Here is a 24,063-nt window from a genome sequence, read left to right on the forward strand (position 1 = left end):
TGTATAGAAAACCTTTTTCTATTAGAAAAAATTCTAATAATGTATAGATACATATCAATACTCAATAACTCATTGTTCCACTTACAATAGCTGTAAGTGCAGCTTACCATGACTTGAGTGTTATCTCACACATCAACCACGGTAAAGCGTGTTATAGACAAGCCAGCCCACTGTGACCATTTCATGCTTTGCCTCTTTCAAAGTTTGAAATATACATGCATGCAAAAATTGCAGTAAGCTGTGGTTACAGCAGAGGGAGACATTTTATTTCAAGCCAAAGTGAAAAGAACCACAGGAAAGCATTTAAAAATGAAATTATTAACACATTTACAATTAAATATACATCAGCTGCCTAGCACTGCTCTGCTCACTACTGTGATATGGAGTTGCACACAAGTGTTTCTGTTTGCAACACTTTGCAAGATGTTGAAAGAGATGGAAGGAAAGATCTTACTGTAAACTAGCTCCGGCCTTGAGTTGAATTATTTCTTCAAGAAGTCACTTGGATGAGTGACGAAATGTTTCTCCCACACATAGGGTTTTAGATAGCACCTCCTCTCCTGACTTAGCTTGTTTTTGTTTGTTATTTTGGCCTGTGTTCACCAGGGAGTTAAGTTTTCAGTGGAGACAAATAAACCACCGTTCACTTAATAAATTGTTTTTTCTTCCCAAACCGTCACTTCCTTTTTAACCCTTATGCTACGTTCCTGTACCCCTAGACTGGGGCGTAACACATCTGAAATGAAAAGCCTGTAAACGTGTGTTCCAGCCTCCTGACTTTGCTGGCACTCGGTCTTCATACTCGACTCCAGATCTGGACTTGTGTTGAACTCGACTGAGGTGGTCTGATCAGACACAGCGCTGCTGTTTGCTGCAGCTGTCCAAAAATCACAGACAAAGTCAGGAATGTTTTTACCTCGTCTAGCTGCTCTGTGTGTGTGTGTGTGTGTGTGTGTGTGTGTGTGTGTGTGTGTGTGTGTGTGTGTGTGTGTGTGTGTGTGTACAGGTCACATGACAGCACAGCATTTTCTACCCACAGTTTGAACTGAGCAAGAAATAACAAATGTATTTATTCAACTTACAGACAATAAAAAAACAAACAGAAATCAGTGTAAAATTTAATAACTTTTATTGATGTTAACTTTTTTAAAAGTTATTAAAAAGAAAACCCCAACAGAAAAACCCCTCTGAGCAAGCACTTGGCGACAGTGGGGAAGAAAAACTCCCTTTTAAGAGGGAGAAACTTCCGGCAGAACCAGGCTCAGTGAGGGGACAGCCATCTGCCGCGACCGTTCCAAGGGGTTATCACAATTTTTTTCTACAATGCATCAACCTTGTTTTGTCTCCTGGTGAAACAAAACAGTCGGCCTATAGATGAGAAAAACCGACGTATGCAACTTGGCTTCTTCGAAAGTTTGGCTGCCTCTTCTATGAAAATTTTAACAATCGTATTGTCGACTGTTGGTTCATTTAATTCCATGTTTTGCAGAACTACTTCTGCCTCTTGCCACTGTTTACACAGGGCTTTGAAAATCACCTTCTCAAAGTTTTTGAACTTCCTTAAGGGGATTTGATCAATTTCATCCCTGATTTTAGCCCAGATTTTTTCGCTAAGCCTCTTGTAGATGGTTAAAACTCTTTCTGGACTTATTACTTTACCTGATTTTTTTATAACCCGCTTAACTAGTTCTTCCATACATGTTTCCACAAAAAATCTGTATTTTTCTTTGTTTTGACACAATTCATCCTTTGCTACCAAAGGGTGTTTTTTGAATTGATTTTGCATGCTGGCTTCATGTTGAGCCGAGGATTTCTTTGGGGTTACATCATTTTCCAAAGAGGTTCCTGCTTTATCTACAGCCTGCGTGGTGTCACGGTTTTTCTTGTCTATTGGAGTTCTGGGCTCGTCAGATGTATCAATGATATTTGTGGCAACATTTTCTGCTGTGTTGTTCACGTTGACTGTTGTTTTCTGTTGTTCAGGAGCTGTCTGTGTCTCCTTTGAGGCCACTGTTGTTGTGATGTTTTCTGTGATGTTGATCAAATCCCTTGTTTTCTGTAGAATCACAGCCTTAATGTGATCTGCCAGCGATGCATTATCCTCTGAGTTTTCAGGTGTTTCCATGGTATTTTGGATATTAGTGATAAGTGTGGCACCAGCGGAATTTTCTGCTGTGCTGTTCACGTTGACTGTTGCTTTCTGTAAAATAACAACTGGCACACAGATTAGATTTCCCATGATGCGGTCACCTGTGTTAGAGGTCTGTGCAAGTTCAGGAGCTGTTTCTGTCTCCTCTAAGGCCACTGTTGTTGTGCTATTTTCTGGGATGTTTAACAAATCCATTGCTTTCTGTAGAATCACAGCCTTAATTTGATCTGCCAGCGATGCATAATCCTCTGAGTTTTCAGTTGTTTCCGTGGTATTTTGGATATTAGTGATAAATGTGACATCAGCGGAATTTTCTGCTGTGCTGTGCAAGTTGGCTGTTGTTTCCTGTGAAATATGAGCTGGCATTTCCGTGTTGCGGTCAACTGTGTTAGAGGTCTGTGCAAGTTCAGGAGCTGTCTGTGTCTGCTTTAAGGCCACTGTTGTTGTGCTAGTGACAGCAGTGTCCTGGCAAAACCTCAGTTCTGCACCTGCTGACAGTGAGCATAGGGCAATGACATTATCTACAAAATTACATAGCCTTCCTATGGTGGCATTTTCGGCGTAATCAGACCGCAACTGTTGCCACTGCTCATGTGTAACATTATTTAGCAATTCCTCTAGCAGTGGCCTAACATCATTTGCAGGAGTGGAATGACTCCTGACATTGTCTGGATTGCTCCTAGCTGTGTTGTTGTCCATTTTGCTTCAATATCTATTTGTTTGCTGTTAATGTCTTCTCTCTGTTTGTTAAAGCGAGCGTTAGAAAAAACAGAGTTGCAGAGGGCTATTTATAGGTTTTTGTCTGTATGACGTCTTTGAAGCCTTTGCTCTAAGCCCCGCCCACTTCAAGTGTGACGTCTTTGAAGCCTTTGATCTAAGCCCCGCCCACTTCGAGCAAAAAAAGAATGCGCTCGGAGAGTGTGGTTTGTTTGTCTCTCTCTCTCTCTCTCTCTCTCTCTCTCTCTCTCCCCCCCCCCCCCCCCCCCCCCCCAAGCTTCATCACAGCCTCCCATAATAATAACTTTAGTAATGGTAGCAGTTAAAATATTGTCTGGTTTCATTTGGAACAACGATAGTTGTTTCGTTTATCGTTGATTGTTGATCTATTACAGTCGACCAGGTGACAACAATCACGTTGAAAAATCATTTATTTATAGTTGGCCGGAAACTAAAGCTGCTGTCACTTGGACTATTCCGTAGCACCCACCCGAGTAGTCGTCCTCGTCCCTGCACTGCACGTCGATCTCAGGTAAGAATGTATTTATTTAGTCATTGTTTGAATGCTGAATTTGGAAAAACAGTCAAGATTGCTTGATATTTATAGTCTATTAAAATGTATATTATAGTATATTTAAAATGTGGGGAAAATTTCTCAATAGAAATGTCTAAAATATCATAATTTGGTTCCCAAGTATAAATAACATTTAAAGCTATCTTGGACAGAAGGAAAAGAGTATGTATTTCTTAGAAAACGCGAAATCTGCACAAACATACCATTTTCATGTCATAATGTTCTTTCTGTTATAAAGCTATATTAGCAAAGGTGCTGTAAAGTTGTTAGCAGTGTGTCAGCTTGGTGACCTGCCACAGAGTACCTTTGTGACGTCATTCGCTATGCTCCAGATCGGATGGGTGGTGCAGGACGCCCGACGACTCTCATCTATATACAATTCCCAGCAGCAGACAACTCCAACATTCTGTATTTAATATTTGAATATATATTTTTTAATTTTCTGTCTGTGTGCCAAGGTGAGCTATGCACCTGTTTATTGTTACCTGCTGTGTCTCATGTTAAGAAAACATGTATGGTCAAAATAAAAACACTAGCTTTTAGTGTACAGGATGGATGTGAATGTTAGTGAACAAAACAGGCCTGCTGTATATCAGATGATGTGTATATTCTTAATGTTTTTATGCTTACAAAACTCTACTCAAGTTTCTTTTAAAGTTTTTGCTTGCATTTCCTACACAAATGTCAAAATAATAAAAAATCTTTGTGCACTGATACATGGTCTCACATTTTTATCTATTCAGCTGCTGTGTGATGCACACCAGTGGTCCTCACTGCGCAATGTTAAAAGAAAGGCTTCATTTTTATCAGCTGGTTTTCACATAGGCCAAACATCTCTAAGGATATTTCTCCATTGTCTATAAATACATGTCAACAACATGTAGCAACAACTACTACTGATTCATACATGTCCATCACTTTGGATGAGTGCATGTTTTTTTGCACACTGTCATCCTGTGCACTGTCCCAGCATGATTAGACCTTAGCGATGAACCTTGTTGCCAAAAAGCAAAGCCAGTGGGAGCAACATCTTCCAGAGCTAAAGCTCCGTTCACCAGCACTACTGGTGAGCCTTGTCTATAACAATGCCATGTTTACATCACATACCAAATGTAGTCATTTTTTTTAAATGAACAGAATGATATATAGGATGTGATACTGATTACATAGTACTGATCCTCACCTGAGTACATTTTGTTTTATAATTTCCCTGAGGTCCAGAACATCTCCATCATAATGATCATATCTTGTTTGGGGATGCTGCCCTGCCACACAGTTTGTAGGCCTCAAAAACCTGTTGATCTCAGTACACCTGCAGATTCAAGGAGACATACTTTTACAGGTGACAGTATGTACTAAAGTATATGTAATTTAAACTTTTTTCATAACATTATGAAGTTGTGTGATATGCGAGTGAGAGATTATGACAAACATCCAGAAAAGTCTTGTGATCATGCAGTCATGTCTGAAACTTCTCCCACACCGAGTGCAAGACAGGGTGGAAAAACCCTTTAATTCATAGTGTTCTTGTTGCAGTGAAACGCTAAAAGATTTAAAACAAAAAATAAGGGCACATAAAGTGACACTGCTTGCTTTTTGCAAACTACTTTCACAAAAAGCCCATTATGGATTATGCTCAAGTACACTGTTGTGTAAAATTTACTTTAGTAAATTTACTTGTTTCATGCTTGGTCATGCAAGTTCTGTAAGTGAGAGAAAATAATTCCACAATTTTTTTTAGACATTTTTAGACACTCTAAGCTTTTTGAAAAAGAAAATTATCAAATTGTAACACAGAGTGTGGTCAGACTGCTTTTGTTACACACAAATACCTGTACACATTTGTAAATCTTAGTTTACGCTAAGAGATCAGAGGAGAAGGGTGGAGTGCCCACTCCAGGTCAGGGATGAGTTCCTCCTCCAAGTGGAAGAGTTTAAGTATCTCAGGGTCTTGTTCACGAGTGATGGGAGAAGGGAGCAGGAGATCGACAGACAGATTGGTGCTCTCAATTTACTGGTCAATCTACGTCCCTACCCTCACCTGTGGTCACGAGCTGTGGGTAGTGACTGAAAGAACAAGACTGCAGATACAAATGGCTAATATGAGCTTCCTCAGAAGCGTGGATGGCCTCTCCCTTAGAGGGGAGGCCAAGTGGCTTCTTTCCACATGGAAAGAAGCCACTTGAGGTGGTTCGGGCATCTGAGAAGAACACCTCCTGGGGTGAGGTGATCTGGGCATGTCCCACTGAGAGGAGGCCCCCGTGCCTTGGTGTTCCCCCAAACAAGCTGAAGGAGGTGGGTGGGGAGAGGGAGGTCTGGGCTTCTTTGCTTGGGCTGCTGCCCCCGTGATCCGCGATCCAGTAGAGTTGAGTATGTGGGTTACGCCCATTAAAAACTTGCCAGATTTTCTAATACAATACCAAACAGCACATTCTGCTATTCACTCTTGCTTTGAGCTTTGATACCCAGGTGCTCCAGTCATGTTCCTGATTGATACAAGTTTGATTTACTGAATACTAGCTAAGCAATCTAAGCAATCTACAGAATCTACAGAATCAACAAATTTCTTCCAGTCAGCGAATGCTGCATATAATTTTATTTTTTGCTTGTTGCAACGTGCATAAAATTAAAAGGTTAAAACTAATGAAACTAGTTTTGAATTTTTTTTTTCAGTTGATTCAATTTTATATCATGAAATATGCAGAAAAAATAGAATTGGGCTGAAAGGTCTAATGCTTCATAACGTATTCAGGTTGTGTATCATATTTTTTAAAAGTAACTAAGTAAGAAAGTAACAAATTACTTACAAAAATAAGCAATCAGTAAAGTAATGGGATTAATTTCTTGGAGAAGTAATCAGTAATTAGTAAATAATTACTATTTTCAAGTAACTTGACCAACACAGGGTATTACCGTATGAAGTGGCAGATGTTAAAGAAACTGTTCGGCTACATGTCCAGTAGGTGGTGCAGACGACTGTCAGGATCCACTAATTCACCACAGTCAGAGTCTTTTGGATTACCTCTGCATCAGCTGAAGGAGTTAGTTTATTTAGTTTTTTGGTTATGTCATAGAATAAAAAGGCCCACATTTTGGAAGGATTTAAGCCCATAAATAAACAGCAGAAATATCCATGTATAGAAAACCTTTTTCTATTAGAAAAAATTCTAATAATGTATAGATACATATCAATACTCAATAACTCATTGTTCCACTTACAATAGCTGTAAGTGCAGCTTACCATGACTTGAGTGTTATCTCACACATCAACCACGGTAAAGCGTGTTATAGACAAGCCAGCCCACTGTGACCATTTCATGCTTTGCCTCTTTCAAAGTGTGAAATATACATGCATGCAAAAATTGCAGTAAGCTGTGGTTACAGCAGAGGGAGACATTTTATTTCAAGCCAAAGTGAAAAGAACCACAGGAAAGCATTTAAAAATGAAATTATTAACACATTTACAATTAAATATACATCAGCTGCCTAGCACTGCTCTGCTCACTACTGTGATATGGAGTTGCACACAAGTGTTTCTGTTTGCAACACTTTGCAAGATGTTGAAAGAGATGGAAGGAAAGATCTTACTGTGAACTAGCTCCGGCCTTGAGTTGAATTATTTCTTCAAGAAGTCACTTGGATGAGTGACGAAATGTTTCTCCCACACATAGGGTTTTAGATAGCACCTCCTCTCCTGACTTAGCTTGTTTTTGTTTGTTATTTTGGCCTGTGTTCACCAGGGAGTTAAGTTTTCAGTGGAGACAAATAAACCACCGTTCACTTAATAAATAGTTTTTTCTTCCCAAACCGTCACTTCCTTTTTAACCCTTATGCTACGTTCCTGTACCCCTAGACTGGGGCGTAACACATCTGAAATGAAAAGCCTGTAAACGTGTGTTCCAGCCTCCTGACTTTGCTGGCACTCGGTCTTCATACTCGACTCCAGATCTGGACTTGTGTTGAACTCGACTGAGGTGGTCTGATCAGACACAGCGCTGCTGTTTGCTGCAGCTGTCCAAAAATCACAGACAAAGTCAGGAATGTTTTTACCTCGTCTAGCTGCTCTGTGTGTGTGTGTGTGTGTGTGTGTGTACAGGTCACATGACAGCACAGCATTTTCTACCCACAGTTTGAACTGAGCAAGAAATAACAAATGTATTTATTCAACTTACAGACAATAAAAAAACAAACAGAAATCAGTGTAAAATTTAATAACTTTTATTGATGTTAACTTTTTTAAAAGTTATTAAAAAGAAAACCCCAACAGAAAAACCCCTCTGAGCAAGCACTTGGCGACAGTGGGGAAGAAAAACTCCCTTTTAAGAGGGAGAAACTTCCGGCAGAACCAGGCTCAGTGAGGGGACAGCCATCTGCCGCGACCGTTCCAAGGGGTTATCACAATTTTTTTCTACAATGCATCAACCTTGTTTTGTCTCCTGGTGAAACAAAACAGTCGGCCTATAGATGAGAAAAACCGACGTATGCAACTTGGCTTCTTCGAAAGTTTGGCTGCCTCTTCTATGAAAATTTTAACAATCGTATTGTCGACTGTTGGTTCATTTAATTCCATGTTTTGCAGAACTACTTCTGCCTCTTGCCACTGTTTACACAGGGCTTTGAAAATCACCTTCTCAAAGTTTTTGAACTTCCTTAAGGGGATTTGATCAATTTCATCCCTGATTTTAGCCCAGATTTTTTCGCTAAGCCTCTTGTAGATGGTTAAAACTCTTTCTGGACTTATGACTTTACCTGATTTTTTTATAACCCGCTTAACTAGTTCTTCCATACATGTTTCCACAAAAAATCGGTATTTTTCTTTGTTTTGAGACAATTCATCCTTTGCTACCAAAGGGTGTTTTTTGAATTGATTTTGCATGCTGGCTTCATGTTGAGCCGAGGATTTCTTTGGGGTTACATCATTTTCCAAAGAGGTTCCTGCTTTATCTACAGCCTGCGTGGTGTCACGGTTTTTCTTGTCTATTGGAGTTCTGGGCTCGTCAGATGTATCAATGATATTTGTGGCAACATTTTCTGCTGTGTTGTTCACGTTGACTGTTGTTTTCTGTTGTTCAGGAGCTGTCTGTGTCTCCTTTGAGGCCACTGTTGTTGTGATGTTTTCTGTGATGTTGATCAAATCCCTTGTTTTCTGTAGAATCACAGCCTTAATGTGATCTGCCAGCGATGCATTATCCTCTGAGTTTTCAGGTGTTTCCATGGTATTTTGGATATTAGTGATAAGTGTGGCACCAGCGGAATTTTCTGCTGTGCTGTTCACGTTGACTGTTGCTTTCTGTAAAATAACAACTGGCACACAGATTAGATTTCCCATGATGCGGTCACCTGTGTTAGAGGTCTGTGCAAGTTCAGGAGCTGTTTCTGTCTCCTCTAAGGCCACTGTTGTTGTGCTATTTTCTGGGATGTTTAACAAATCCATTGCTTTCTGTAGAATCACAGCCTTAATTTGATCTGCCAGCGATGCATAATCCTCTGAGTTTTCAGTTGTTTCCGTGGTATTTTGGATATTAGTGATAAATGTGACATCAGCGGAATTTTCTGCTGTGCTGTGCAAGTTGGCTGTTGTTTCCTGTGAAATATGAGCTGGCATTTCCGTGTTGCGGTCAACTGTGTTAGAGGTCTGTGCAAGTTCAGGAGCTGTCTGTGTCTGCTTTAAGGCCACTGTTGTTGTGCTAGTGACAGCAGTGTCCTGGCAAAACCTCAGTTCTGCACCTGCTGACAGTGAGCATAGGGCAATGACATTATCTACAAAATTACATAGCCTTCCTATGGTGGCATTTTCGGCGTAATCAGACCGCAACTGTTGCCACTGCTCATGTGTAACATTATTTAGCAATTCCTCTAGCAGTGGCCTAACATCATTTGCAGGAGTGGAATGACTCCTGACATTGTCTGGATTGCTCCTAGCTGTGTTGTTGTCCATTTTGCTTCAATATCTATTTGTTTGCTGTTAATGTCTTCTCTCTGTTTGTTAAAGCGAGCGTTAGAAAAAACAGAGTTGCAGAGGGCTATTTATAGGTTTTTGTCTGTATGACGTCTTTGAAGCCCCGCCCACTTCAAGTGTGACGTCTTTGAAGCCTTTGATCTAAGCCCCGCCCACTTCGAGCAAAAAAAGAATGCGCTCGGAGAGTGTGGTTTGTTTGTCTCTCTCTCTCTCTCTCTCTCTCTCTCTCTCCCCCCCCCCAAGCTTCATCACAGCCTCCCATAATAATAACTTTAGTAATGGTAGCAGTTAAAATATTGTCTGGTTTCATTTGGAACAACGATAGTTGTTTCGTTTATCGTTGATTGTTGATCTATTACAGTCGACCAGGTGACAACAATCACGTTGAAAAATCATTTATTTATAGTTGGCCGGAAACTAAAGCTGCTGTCACTTGGACTATTCCGTAGCACCCACCCGAGTAGTCGTCCTCGTCCCTGCACTGCACGTCGATCTCAGGTAAGAATGTATTTATTTAGTCATTGTTTGAATGCTGAATTTGGAAAAACAGTCAAGATTGCTTGATATTTATAGTCTATTAAAATGTATATTATAGTATATTTAAAATGTGGGGAAAATTTCTCAATAGAAATGTCTAAAATATCATAATTTGGTTCCCAAGTATAAATAACATTTAAAGCTATCTTGGACAGAAGGAAAAGAGTATGTATTTCTTAGAAAACGCGAAATCTGCACAAACATACCATTTTCATGTCATAATGTTCTTTCTGTTATAAAGCTATATTAGCAAAGGTGCTGTAAAGTTGTTAGCAGTGTGTCAGCTTGGTGACCTGCCACAGAGTACCTTTGTGACGTCATTCGCTATGCTCCAGATCGGATGGGTGGTGCAGGACGCCCGACGACTCTCATCTATATACAATTCCCAGCAGCAGACAACTCCAACATTCTGTATTTAATATTTGAATATATATTTTTTAATTTTCTGTCTGTGTGCCAAGGTGAGCTATGCACCTGTTTATTGTTACCTGCTGTGTCTCATGTTAAGAAAACATGTATGGTCAAAATAAAAACACTAGCTTTTAGTGTACAGGATGGATGTGAATGTTAGTGAACAAAACAGGCCTGCTGTATATCAGATGATGTGTATATTCTTAATGTTTTTATGCTTACAAAACTCTACTCAAGTTTCTTTTAAAGTTTTTGCTTGCATTTCCTACACAAATGTCAAAATAATAAAAAATCTTTGTGCACTGATACATGGTCTCACATTTTTATCTATTCAGCTGCTGTGTGATGCACACCAGTGGTCCTCACTGCGCAATGTTAAAAGAAAGGCTTCATTTTTATCAGCTGGTTTTCACATAGGCCAAACATCTCTAAGGATATTTCTCCATTGTCTATAAATACATGTCAACAACATGTAGCAACAACTACTACTGATTCATACATGTCCATCACTTTGGATGAGTGCATGTTTTTTTGCACACTGTCATCCTGTGCACTGTCCCAGCATGATTAGACCTTAGCGATGAACCTTGTTGCCAAAAAGCAAAGCCAGTGGGAGCAACATCTTCCAGAGCTAAAGCTCCGTTCACCAGCACTACTGGTGAGCCTTGTCTATAACAATGCCATGTTTACATCACATACCAAATGTAGTCATTTTTTTAAAATTAACAGAATGATATATAGGATGTGATACTGATTACATAGTACTGATCCTCACCTGAGTACATTTTGTTTTATAATTTCCCTGAGGTCCAGAACATCTCCATCATAATGATCATATCTTGTTTGGGGATGCTGCCCTGCCACACAGTTTGTAGGCCTCAAAAACCTGTTGATCTCAGTACACCTGCAGATTCAAGGAGACATACTTTTACAGGTGACAGTATGTACTAAAGTATATGTAATTTAAACTTTTTTCATAACATTATGAAGTTGTGTGATATGCGAGTGAGAGATTATGACAAACATCCAGAAAAGTCTTGTGATCATGCAGTCATGTCTGAAACTTCTCCCACACCGAGTGCAAGACAGGGTGGAAAAACCCTTTAATTCATAGTGTTCTTGTTGCAGTGAAACGCTAAAAGATTTAAAACAAAAAATAAGGGCACATAAAGTGACACTGCTTGCTTTTTGCAAACTACTTTCACAAAAAGCCCATTATGGATTATGCTCAAGTACACTGTTGTGTAAAATTTACTTTAGTAAATTTACTTGTTTCATGCTTGGTCATGCAAGTTCTGTAAGTGAGTGAAAATAATTCCACAATTTTTTTTAGACATTTTTAGACACTCTAAGCTTTTTGAAAAAGAAAATGATCAAATTGTAACACAGAGTGTGGTCAGACTGCTTTTGTTACACACAAATACCTGTACACGTTTGTAAATCTTAGTTTACGCTAAGAGATCAGAGGAGAAGGGTGGAGTGCCCACTCCAGGTCAGGGATGAGTTCCTCCTCCAAGTGGAAGAGTTTAAGTATCTCAGGGTCTTGTTCACGAGTGATGGGAGAAGGGAGCAGGAGATCGACAGACAGATTGGTGCTCTCAATTTACTGGTCAATCTACGTCCCTACCCTCACCTGTGGTCACGAGCTGTGGGTAGTGACTGAAAGAACAAGACTGCAGATACAAATGGCTAATATGAGCTTCCTCAGAAGCGTGGATGGCCTCTCCCTTAGAGGGGAGGCCAAGTGGCTTCTTTCCACATGGAAAGAAGCCACTTGAGGTGGTTCGGGCATCTGAGAAGAACACCTCCTGGGGTGAGGTGATCTGGGCATGTCCCACTGAGAGGAGGCCCCCGTGCCTTGGTGTTCCCCCAAACAAGCTGAAGGAGGTGGGTGGGGAGAGGGAGGTCTGGGCTTCTTTGCTTGGGCTGCTGCCCCCGTGATCCGCGATCCAGTAGAGTTGAGTATGTGGGTTACGCCCATTAAAAACTTGCCAGATTTTCTAATACAATACCAAACAGCACATTCTGCTATTCACTCTTGCTTTGAGCTTTGATACCCAGGTGCTCCAGTCATGTTCCTGATTGATACAAGTTTGATTTACTGAATACTAGCTAAGCAATCTAAGCAATCTACAGAATCTACAGAATCAACAAATTTCTTCCAGTCAGCGAATGCTGCATATAATTTTATTTTTTGCTTGTTGCAACGTGCATAAAATTAAAAGGTTAAAACTAATGAAACTAGTTTTGAATTTTTTTTTTCAGTTGATTCAATTTTATATCATGAAATATGCAGAAAAAATAGAATTGGGCTGAAAGGTCTAATGCTTCATAACGTATTCAGGTTGTGTATCATATTTTTTAAAAGTAACTAAGTAAGAAAGTAACAAATTACTTACAAAAATAAGCAATCAGTAAAGTAATGGGATTAATTTCTTGGAGAAGTAATCAGTAATTAGTAAATAATTACTATTTTCAAGTAACTTGACCAACACAGGGTATTACCGTATGAAGTGGCAGATGTTAAAGAAACTGTTCGGCTACATGTCCAGTAGGTGGTGCAGACGACTGTCAGGATCCACTAATTCACCACAGTCAGAGTCTTTTGGATTACCTCTGCATCAGCTGAAGGAGTTAGTTTATTTAGTTTTTTGGTTATGTCATAGAATAAAAAGGCCCACATTTTGGAAGGATTTAAGCCCATAAATAAACAGCAGAAATATCCATGTATAGAAAACCTTTTTCTATTAGAAAAAATTCTAATAATGTATAGATACATATCAATACTCAATAACTCATTGTTCCACTTACAATAGCTGTAAGTGCAGCTTACCATGACTTGAGTGTTATCTCACACATCAACCACGGTAAAGCGTGTTATAGACAAGCCAGCCCACTGTGACCATTTCATGCTTTGCCTCTTTCAAAGTGTGAAATATACATGCATGCAAAAATTGCAGTAAGCTGTGGTTACAGCAGAGGGAGACATTTTATTTCAAGCCAAAGTGAAAAGAACCACAGGAAAGCATTTAAAAATGAAATTATTAACACATTTACAATTAAATATACATCAGCTGCCTAGCACTGCTCTGCTCACTACTGTGATATGGAGTTGCACACAAGTGTTTCTGTTTGCAACACTTTGCAAGATGTTGAAAGAGATGGAAGGAAAGATCTTACTGTGAACTAGCTCCGGCCTTGAGTTGAATTATTTCTTCAAGAAGTCACTTGGATGAGTGACGAAATGTTTCTCCCACACATAGGGTTTTAGATAGCACCTCCTCTCCTGACTTAGCTTGTTTTTGTTTGTTATTTTGGCCTGTGTTCACCAGGGAGTTAAGTTTTCAGTGGAGACAAATAAACCACCGTTCACTTAATAAATTGTTTTTTCTTCCCAAACCGTCACTTCCTTTTTAACCCTTATGCTACGTTCCTGTACCCCTAGACTGGGGCGTAACACATCTGAAATGAAAAGCCTGTAAACGTGTGTTCCAGCCTCCTGACTTTGCTGGCACTCGGTCTTCATACTCGACTCCAGATCTGGACTTGTGTTGAACTCGACTGAGGTGGTCTGATCAGACACAGCGCTGCTGTTTGCTGCAGCTGTCCAAAAATCACAGACAAAGTCAGGAATGTTTTTACCTCGTCTAGCTGCTCTGTGTGTGTGTGTGTGTGTGTGTACAGGTCACATGACAGCACAGCATTTTCTACCCACAGTTTGAACTGAGCAAGAAATAACAAATGTATTTATTCAACTTACAGACAATAAAAAAACAAACAGAAATCAGTGTAAAATTTAATAACTTTTATTGATGTTAACTTTTTTAAAAGTTATTAAAAAGAAAACCCCAACAGAAAAACCCCTCTGAGCAAGCACTTGGCGACAGTGGGGAAGAAAAACTCCCTTTTAAGAGGGAGAAACTTCCGGCAGAACCAGGCTCAGTGAGGGGACAGCCATCTGCCGCGACCGTTCCAAGGGGTTATCACAATTTTTTTCTACAATGCATCAACCTTGTTTTGTCTCCTGGTGAAACAAAACAGTCGGCCTATAGATGAGAAAAACCGACGTATGCAACTTGGCTTCTTCGAAAGTTTGGCTGCCTCTTCTATGAAAATTTTAACAATCGTATTGTCGACTGTTGGTTCATTTAATTCCATGTTTTGCAGAACTACTTCTGCCTCTTGCCACTGTTTACACAGGGCTTTGAAAATCACCTTCTCAAAGTTTTTGAACTTCCTTAAGGGGATTTGATCAATTTCATCCCTGATTTTAGCCCAGATTTTTTCGCTAAGCCTCTTGTAGATGGTTAAAACTCTTTCTGGACTTATGACTTTACCTGATTTTTTTATAACCCGCTTAACTAGTTCTTCCATACATGTTTCCACAAAAAATCGGTATTTTTCTTTGTTTTGAGACAATTCATCCTTTGCTACCAAAGGGTGTTTTTTGAATTGATTTTGCATGCTGGCTTCATGTTGAGCCGAGGATTTCTTTGGGGTTACATCATTTTCCAAAGAGGTTCCTGCTTTATCTACAGCCTGCGTGGTGTCACGGTTTTTCTTGTCTATTGGAGTTCTGGGCTCGTCAGATGTATCAATGATATTTGTGGCAACATTTTCTGCTGTGTTGTTCACGTTGACTGTTGTTTTCTGTTGTTCAGGAGCTGTCTGTGTCTCCTTTGAGGCCACTGTTGTTGTGATGTTTTCTGTGATGTTGATCAAATCCCTTGTTTTCTGTAGAATCACAGCCTTAATGTGATCTGCCAGCGATGCATTATCCTCTGAGTTTTCAGGTGTTTCCATGGTATTTTGGATATTAGTGATAAGTGTGGCACCAGCGGAATTTTCTGCTGTGCTGTTCACGTTGACTGTTGCTTTCTGTAAAATAACAACTGGCACACAGATTAGATTTCCCATGATGCGGTCACCTGTGTTAGAGGTCTGTGCAAGTTCAGGAGCTGTTTCTGTCTCCTCTAAGGCCACTGTTGTTGTGCTATTTTCTGGGATGTTTAACAAATCCATTGCTTTCTGTAGAATCACAGCCTTAATTTGATCTGCCAGCGATGCATAATCCTCTGAGTTTTCAGTTGTTTCCGTGGTATTTTGGATATTAGTGATAAATGTGACATCAGCGGAATTTTCTGCTGTGCTGTGCAAGTTGGCTGTTGTTTCCTGTGAAATATGAGCTGGCATTTCCGTGTTGCGGTCAACTGTGTTAGAGGTCTGTGCAAGTTCAGGAGCTGTCTGTGTCTGCTTTAAGGCCACTGTTGTTGTGCTAGTGACAGCAGTGTCCTGGCAAAACCTCAGTTCTGCACCTGCTGACAGTGAGCATAGGGCAATGACATTATCTACAAAATTACATAGCCTTCCTATGGTGGCATTTTCGGCGTAATCAGACCGCAACTGTTGCCACTGCTCATGTGTAACATTATTTAGCAATTCCTCTAGCAGTGGCCTAACATCATTTGCAGGAGTGGAATGACTCCTGACATTGTCTGGATTGCTCCTAGCTGTGTTGTTGTCCATTTTGCTTCAATATCTATTTGTTTGCTGTTAATGTCTTCTCTCTGTTTGTTAAAGCGAGCGTTAGAAAAAACAGAGTTGCAGAGGGCTATTTATAGGTTTTTGTCTGTATGACGTCTTTGAAGCCCCGCCCACTTCAAGTGTGACGTCTTTGAAGCCTTTGATCTAAGCCCCGCCCACTTCGAGCAAAAAAAGAATGCGCTCGGAGAGTGTGGTTTGTTTGTCTCTCTCTCTCTCTCTCTCTCTCTCTCTCTCTCCCCCCCCCCCAAGCTTCATCACAGCCTCCCATAATAATAACTTTAGTAATGGTAGCAGTTAAAATATTGTCTGGTTTCATTTGGAACAACGATAGTTGTTTCGTTTATCGTTGATTGTTGATCTATTACAGTCGACCAGGTGACAACAATCACGTTGAAAAATCATTTATTTATAGTTGGCCGGAAACTAAAGCTGCTGTCACTTGGACTATTCCGTAGCACCCACCCGAGTAGTCGTCCTCGTCCCTGCACTGCACGTCGATCTCAGGTAAGAATGTATTTATTTAGTCATTGTTTGAATGCTGAATTTGGAAAAACAGTCAAGATTGCTTGATATTTATAGTCTATTAAAATGTATATTATAGTATATTTAAAATGTGGGGAAAATTTCTCAATAGAAATGTCTAAAATATCATAATTTGGTTCCCAAGTATAAATAACATTTAAAGCTATCTTGGACAGAAGGAAAAGAGTATGTATTTCTTAGAAAACGCGAAATCTGCACAAACATACCATTTTCATGTCATAATGTTCTTTCTGTTATAAAGCTATATTAGCAAAGGTGCTGTAAAGTTGTTAGCAGTGTGTCAGCTTGGTGACCTGCCACAGAGTACCTTTGTGACGTCATTCGCTATGCTCCAGATCGGATGGGTGGTGCAGGACGCCCGACGACTCTCATCTATATACAATTCCCAGCAGCAGACAACTCCAACATTCTGTATTTAATATTTGAATATATATTTTTTAATTTTCTGTCTGTGTGCCAAGGTGAGCTATGCACCTGTTTATTGTTACCTGCTGTGTCTCATGTTAAGAAAACATGTATGGTCAAAATAAAAACACTAGCTTTTAGTGTACAGGATGGATGTGAATGTTAGTGAACAAAACAGGCCTGCTGTATATCAGATGATGTGTATATTCTTAATGTTTTTATGCTTACAAAACTCTACTCAAGTTTCTTTTAAAGTTTTTGCTTGCATTTCCTACACAAATGTCAAAATAATAAAAAATCTTTGTGCACTGATACATGGTCTCACATTTTTATCTATTCAGCTGCTGTGTGATGCACACCAGTGGTCCTCACTGCGCAATGTTAAAAGAAAGGCTTCATTTTTATCAGCTGGTTTTCACATAGGCCAAACATCTCTAAGGATATTTCTCCATTGTCTATAAATACATGTCAACAACATGTAGCAACAACTACTACTGATTCATACATGTCCATCACTTTGGATGAGTGCATGTTTTTTTGCACACTGTCATCCTGTGCACTGTTCCAGCATGATTAGACCTTAGCGATGAACCTTGTTGCCAAAAAGCAAAGCCAGTGGGAGCAACATCTTCCAGAGCTAAAGCTCCGTTCACCAGCACTACTGGTGAGCCTTGTCTATAACAATGCCATGTTTACATCACATACCAAATGTAGTCATTTTTTTTAAATTAACAGAATGATATATAGGATGTGATACTGATTACATAGTACTGATCCTCACCTGAGTACATTTTGTTTTATAATTTCCCTGAGGTCCAGAACATCTCCATCATAATGATCATATCTTGTTTGGGGATGCTGCCCTGCCACACAGTTTGTAGGCCTCAAAAACCTGTTGATCTCAGTACACCTGCAGATTCAAGGAGACATACTTTTACAGGTGACAGTATGTACTAAAGTATATGTAATTTAAACTTTTTTCATAACATTATGAAGTTGTGTGATATGCGAGTGAGAGATTATGACAAACATCCAGAAAAGTCTTGTGATCATGCAGTCATGTCTGAAACTTCTCCCACACCGAGTGCAAGACAGGGTGGAAAAACCCTTTAATTCATAGTGTTCTTGTTGCAGTGAAACGCTAAAAGATTTAAAACAAAAAATAAGGGCACATAAAGTGACACTGCTTGCTTTTTGCAAACTACTTTCACAAAAAGCCCATTATGGATTATGCTCAAGTACACTGTTGTGTAAAATTTACTTTAGTAAATTTACTTGTTTCATGCTTGGTCATGCAAGTTCTGTAAGTGAGTGAAAATAATTCCACAATTTTTTTTAGACATTTTTAGACACTCTAAGCTTTTTGAAAAAGAAAATGATCAAATTGTAACACAGAGTGTGGTCAGACTGCTTTTGTTACACACAAATACCTGTACACGTTTGTAAATCTTAGTTTACGCTAAGAGATCAGAGGAGAAGGGTGGAGTGCCCACTCCAGGTCAGGGATGAGTTCCTCCTCCAAGTGGAAGAGTTTAAGTATCTCAGGGTCTTGTTCACGAGTGATGGGAGAAGGGAGCAGGAGATCGACAGACAGATTGGTGCTCTCAATTTACTGGTCAATCTACGTCCCTACCCTCACCTGTGGTCACGAGCTGTGGGTAGTGACTGAAAGAACAAGACTGCAGATACAAATGGCTAATATGAGCTTCCTCAGAAGCGTGGATGGCCTCTCCCTTAGAGGGGAGGCCAAGTGGCTTCTTTCCACATGGAAAGAAGCCACTTGAGGTGGTTCGGGCATCTGAGAAGAACACCTCCTGGGGTGAGGTGATCTGGGCATGTCCCACTGAGAGGAGGCCCCCGTGCCTTGGTGTTCCCCCAAACAAGCTGAAGGAGGTGGGTGGGGAGAGGGAGGTCTGGGCTTCTTTGCTTGGGCTGCTGCCCCCGTGATCCGCGATCCAGTAGAGTTGAGTATGTGGGTTACGCCCATTAAAAACTTGCCAGATTTTCTAATACAATACCAAACAGCACATTCTGCTATTCACTCTTGCTTTGAGCTTTGATACCCAGGTGCTCCAGTCATGTTCCTGATTGATACAAGTTTGATTTACTGAATACTAGCTAAGCAATCTAAGCAATCTACAGAATCTACAGAATCAACAAATTTCTTCCAGTCAGCGAATGCTGCATATAATTTTATTTTTTGCTTGTTGCAACGTGCATAAAATTAAAAGGTTAAAACTAATGAAACTAGTTTTGAATTTTTTTTTTCAGTTGATTCAATTTTATATCATGAAATATGCAGAAAAAATAGAATTGGGCTGAAAGGTCTAATGCTTCATAACGTATTCAGGTTGTGTATCATATTTTTTAAAAGTAACTAAGTAAGAAAGTAACAAATTACTTACAAAAATAAGCAATCAGTAAAGTAATGGGATTAATTTCTTGGAGAAGTAATCAGTAATTAGTAAATAATTACTATTTTCAAGTAACTTGACCAACACAGGGTATTACCGTATGAAGTGGCAGATGTTAAAGAAACTGTTCGGCTACATGTCCAGTAGGTGGTGCAGACGACTGTCAGGATCCACTAATTCACCACAGTCAGAGTCTTTTGGATTACCTCTGCATCAGCTGAAGGAGTTAGTTTATTTAGTTTTTTGGTTATGTCATAGAATAAAAAGGCCCACATTTTGGAAGGATTTAAGCCCATAAATAAACAGCAGAAATATCCATGTATAGAAAACCTTTTTCTATTAGAAAAAATTCTAATAATGTATAGATACATATCAATACTCAATAACTCATTGTTCCACTTACAATAGCTGTAAGTGCAGCTTACCATGACTTGAGTGTTATCTCACACATCAACCACGGTAAAGCGTGTTATAGACAAGCCAGCCCACTGTGACCATTTCATGCTTTGCCTCTTTCAAAGTGTGAAATATACATGCATGCAAAAATTGCAGTAAGCTGTGGTTACAGCAGAGGGAGACATTTTATTTCAAGCCAAAGTGAAAAGAACCACAGGAAAGCATTTAAAAATGAAATTATTAACACATTTACAATTAAATATACATCAGCTGCCTAGCACTGCTCTGCTCACTACTGTGATATGGAGTTGCACACAAGTGTTTCTGTTTGCAACACTTTGCAAGATGTTGAAAGAGATGGAAGGAAAGATCTTACTGTGAACTAGCTCCGGCCTTGAGTTGAATTATTTCTTCAAGAAGTCACTTGGATGAGTGACGAAATGTTTCTCCCACACATAGGGTTTTAGATAGCACCTCCTCTCCTGACTTAGCTTGTTTTTGTTTGTTATTTTGGCCTGTGTTCACCAGGGAGTTAAGTTTTCAGTGGAGACAAATAAACCACCGTTCACTTAATAAATAGTTTTTTCTTCCCAAACCGTCACTTCCTTTTTAACCCTTATGCTACGTTCCTGTACCCCTAGACTGGGGCGTAACACATCTGAAATGAAAAGCCTGTAAACGTGTGTTCCAGCCTCCTGACTTTGCTGGCACTCGGTCTTCATACTCGACTCCAGATCTGGACTTGTGTTGAACTCGACTGAGGTGGTCTGATCAGACACAGCGCTGCTGTTTGCTGCAGCTGTCCAAAAATCACAGACAAAGTCAGGAATGTTTTTACCTCGTCTAGCTGCTCTGTGTGTGTGTGTGTGTGTGTGTGTGTACAGGTCACATGACAGCACAGCATTTTCTACCCACAGTTTGAACTGAGCAAGAAATAACAAATAACAAACTTACAGACAATAAAAAAACCAAACAGAAATCAGTGTAAAATTTAATAACTTTTATTGATGTTAACTTTTTAAAAAGTTATTAAAAAGAAAACCCCAACAGAAAAACCCCTCTGAGCAAGCACTTGGCGACAGTGGGGAAGAAAAACTCCCTTTTAAGAGGGAGAAACTTCCGGCAGAACCAGGCTCAGTGAGGGGACAGCCATCTGCCGCGACCGTTCCAAGGGGTTATCACAATTTTTTTCTACAATGCATCAACCTTGTTTTGTCTCCTGGTGAAACAAAACAGTCGGCCTATAGATGAGAAAAACCGACGTATGCAACTTGGCTTCTTCGAAAGTTTGGCTGCCTCTTCTATGAAAATTTTAACAATCGTATTGTCGACTGTTGGTTCATTTAATTCCATGTTTTGCAGAACTACTTCTGCCTCTTGCCACTGTTTACACAGGGCTTTGAAAATCACCTTCTCAAAGTTTTTGAACTTCCTTAAGGGGATTTGATCAATTTCATCCCTGATTTTAGCCCAGATTTTTTCGCTAAGCCTCTTGTAGATGGTTAAAACTCTTTCTGGACTTATGACTTTACCTGATTTTTTTATAACCCGCTTAACTAGTTCTTCCATACATGTTTCCACAAAAAATCGGTATTTTTCTTTGTTTTGAGACAATTCATCCTTTGCTACCAAAGGGTGTTTTTTGAATTGATTTTGCATGCTGGCTTCATGTTGAGCCGAGGATTTCTTTGGGGTTACATCATTTTCCAAAGAGGTTCCTGCTTTATCTACAGCCTGCGTGGTGTCACGGTTTTTCTTGTCTATTGGAGTTCTGGGCTCGTCAGATGTATCATTGATATTTGTGGCAACATTTTCTGCTGTGTTGTTCACGTTGACTGTTGTTTTCTGTTGTTCAGGAGCTGTCTGTGTCTCCTTTGAGGCCACTGTTGTTGTGATGTTTTCTGTGATGTTGATCAAATCCCTTGTTTTCTGTAGAATCACAGCCTTAATGTGATCTGCCAGCGATGCATTATCCTCTGAGTTTTCAGGTGTTTCCATGGTATTTTGGATATTAGTGATAAGTGTGGCACCAGCGGAATTTTCTGCTGTGCTGTTCACGTTGACTGTTGCTTTCTGTAAAATAACAACTGGCACACAGATTAGATTTCCCATGATGCGGTCACCTGTGTTAGAGGTCTGTGCAAGTTCAGGAGCTGTTTCTGTCTCCTCTAAGGCCACTGTTGTTGTGCTATTTTCTGGGATGTTTAACAAATCCATTGCTTTCTGTAGAATCACAGCCTTAATTTGATCTGCCAGCGATGCATAATCCTCTGAGTTTTCAGTTGTTTCCGTGGTATTTTGGATATTAGTGATAAATGTGACATCAGCGGAATTTTCTGCTGTGCTGTGCAAGTTGGCTGTTGTTTCCTGTGAAATATGAGCTGGCATTTCCGTGTTGCGGTCAACTGTGTTAGAGGTCTGTGCAAGTTCAGGAGCTGTCTGTGTCTGCTTTAAGGCCACTGTTGTTGTGCTAGTGACAGCAGTGTCCTGGCAAAACCTCAGTTCTGCACCTGCTGACAGTGAGCATAGGGCAATGACATTATCTACAAAATTACATAGCCTTCCTATGGTGGCATTTTCGGCGTAATCAGACCGCAACTGTTGCCACTGCTCATGTGTAACATTATTTAGCAATTCCTCTAGCAGTGGCCTAACATCATTTGCAGGAGTGGAATGACTCCTGACATTGTCTGGATTGCTCCTAGCTGTGTTGTTGTCCATTTTGCTTCAATATCTATTTGTTTGCTGTTAATGTCTTCTCTCTGTTTGTTAAAGCGAGCGTTAGAAAAAACAGAGTTGCAGAGGGCTATTTATAGGTTTTTGTCTGTATGACGTCTTTGAAGCCCCGCCCACTTCAAGTGTGACGTCTTTGAAGCCTTTGATCTAAGCCCCGCCCACTTCGAGCAAAAAAAGAATGCGCTCGGAGAGTGTGGTTTGTTTGTCTCTCTCTCTCTCTCTCTCTCTCTCCCCCCCCCCCCCCCCCCCCCCCCCAAGCTTCATCACAGCCTCCCATAATAATAACTTTAGTAATGGTAGCAGTTAAAATATTGTCTGGTTTCATTTGGAACAACGATAGTTGTTTCGTTTATCGTTGATTGTTGATCTATTACAGTCGACCAGGTGACAACAATCACGTTGAAAAATCATTTATTTATAGTTGGCCGGAAACTAAAGCTGCTGTCACTTGGACTATTCCGTAGCACCCACCCGAGTAGTCGTCCTCGTCCCTGCACTGCACGTCGATCTCAGGTAAGAATGTATTTATTTAGTCATTGTTTGAATGCTGAATTTGGAAAAACAGTCAAGATTGCTTGATATTTATAGTCTATTAAAATGTATATTATAGTATATTTAAAATGTGGGGAAAATTTCTCAATAGAAATGTCTAAAATATCATAATTTGGTTCCCAAGTATAAATAACATTTAAAGCTATCTTGGACAGAAGGAAAAGAGTATGTATTTCTTAGAAAACGCGAAATCTGCACAAACATAACATTTTCATGTCATAATGTTCTTTCTGTTATAAAGCCTCGTGAAACAAAACAGTCGGCCTATAGATTAGAAAAACCGACGTATGCAACTTGGCTTCTTCGAAAGTTTGGCTGCCTCTTCTATGAAAATTTTAACAATCGTATTGTCGACTGTTGGTTCATTTAATTCCATGTTTCGCAGAACTACTTCTGCTCCTAGCTGTGTTGTTGTCCATTTTGCTTCAATATCTATTTGTTTGCTGTTAATTTCTTCTCTCTGTTTGTTAAAGCGAGCGTTAGAAAAACCAGAGTTGCAGAGGGGTATTTAAATCAAACAACAGACCTTTATTCGTTGTCAGCAACATAACACCATACAAGCCAGGTCTCCACAGCTCTACTCTGTCCATACATAAACGTTTTTTTAAATTAACGTTTTTGTGAGTGATCACCTATGAGTGCCGCCCTGGTTATAAGAAGATGTTCTGGATGAGTACAACATTCTGGATAAATTCCAGTCTGGTTTTCGTAGAGCTCACTCTATTAAACCTGCACTCCTTAGAGTCTCCGGTGACAGCTTGATGAGATGTGATGCAGGTGAATGCTCTGTTTTGCTGATGTTGGACCTAACCTTTGCCCCTGATATTGTTGACCAACATTTTCTGCTAGATAGACTAAGAAAAATTTGAGTCAAAACAAGAAAACCAAACAAGCTGCCCCCAAGTAACGCGTTACTGTAATCCAATTACTTTTTTCAAGTAACGAGTAAAGTAAGGGATTACTATTGCAAAAAAGGTAATTAGATTATCGTTACTTTCCCGTAAGCACGCTGTGTTACTGTGTTACTAAAACCTTGATTTTTTTGTGAGTGTCTCATGACAGTGACGTAAGCGAGTGCAACGTTCGTGGCAATCAGCTGTGTGCAGATCAACAATGGATAATATAT

At 39.8% G+C, this 24,063-nt stretch overlaps 4 protein-coding genes across 4 annotated transcripts; all 4 read right to left on the minus strand.

The window, feature by feature from the left end:
- Positions 1-1,112: 1,112 nt before the first annotated feature.
- Positions 1,113-2,954, minus strand: LOC147307253 (uncharacterized). The gene has a single exon (XM_086275622.1). The coding sequence runs from the start codon at positions 2,846-2,848 to the stop codon at positions 1,319-1,321; it is 1,530 nt and encodes a 509-aa protein (XP_086131748.1). The 5' UTR covers positions 2,849-2,954; the 3' UTR covers positions 1,113-1,318.
- Positions 2,955-7,642: 4,688 nt separating this feature from the next.
- Positions 7,643-9,588, minus strand: LOC147307254 (uncharacterized). The gene has a single exon (XM_086275251.1). The coding sequence runs from the start codon at positions 9,376-9,378 to the stop codon at positions 7,849-7,851; it is 1,530 nt and encodes a 509-aa protein (XP_086131377.1). The 5' UTR covers positions 9,379-9,588; the 3' UTR covers positions 7,643-7,848.
- A 4,549-nt stretch (positions 9,589-14,137) lies between these two features.
- Positions 14,138-16,075, minus strand: LOC147307255 (uncharacterized). Its single transcript, XM_086275495.1, has one exon. The coding sequence runs from the start codon at positions 15,871-15,873 to the stop codon at positions 14,344-14,346; it is 1,530 nt and encodes a 509-aa protein (XP_086131621.1). The 5' UTR covers positions 15,874-16,075; the 3' UTR covers positions 14,138-14,343.
- Positions 16,076-20,632: 4,557 nt separating this feature from the next.
- On the minus strand, positions 20,633-22,573 carry LOC147307256 (uncharacterized). The gene has a single exon (XM_086275541.1). The coding sequence runs from the start codon at positions 22,368-22,370 to the stop codon at positions 20,841-20,843; it is 1,530 nt and encodes a 509-aa protein (XP_086131667.1). The 5' UTR covers positions 22,371-22,573; the 3' UTR covers positions 20,633-20,840.
- Positions 22,574-24,063: the final 1,490 nt, after the last annotated feature.

Source organism: Aulonocara sp. 'chitande type north' Nkhata Bay, linkage group LG19 (assembly GCF_057382095.1).
Source record: "Aulonocara sp. 'chitande type north' Nkhata Bay isolate Kocher_YH1m ecotype deep benthic linkage group LG19, A_spYH_male_GT1.1, whole genome shotgun sequence".
NCBI lineage: Eukaryota > Metazoa > Chordata > Actinopteri > Cichliformes > Cichlidae > Aulonocara > Aulonocara sp. 'chitande type north' Nkhata Bay.

Bases quoted from the DNA above. Each gene is read 5' to 3' on its own strand.
- LOC147307255 (XM_086275495.1), bottom strand. From the start codon at position 15,873: ATGGACAACAACACAGCTAGGAGCAATCCAGACAATGTCAGGAGTCAT.
- LOC147307256 (XM_086275541.1), bottom strand. From the start codon at position 22,370: ATGGACAACAACACAGCTAGGAGCAATCCAGACAATGTCAGGAGTCAT.
- LOC147307254 (XM_086275251.1), bottom strand. From the start codon at position 9,378: ATGGACAACAACACAGCTAGGAGCAATCCAGACAATGTCAGGAGTCAT.
- LOC147307253 (XM_086275622.1), bottom strand. From the start codon at position 2,848: ATGGACAACAACACAGCTAGGAGCAATCCAGACAATGTCAGGAGTCAT.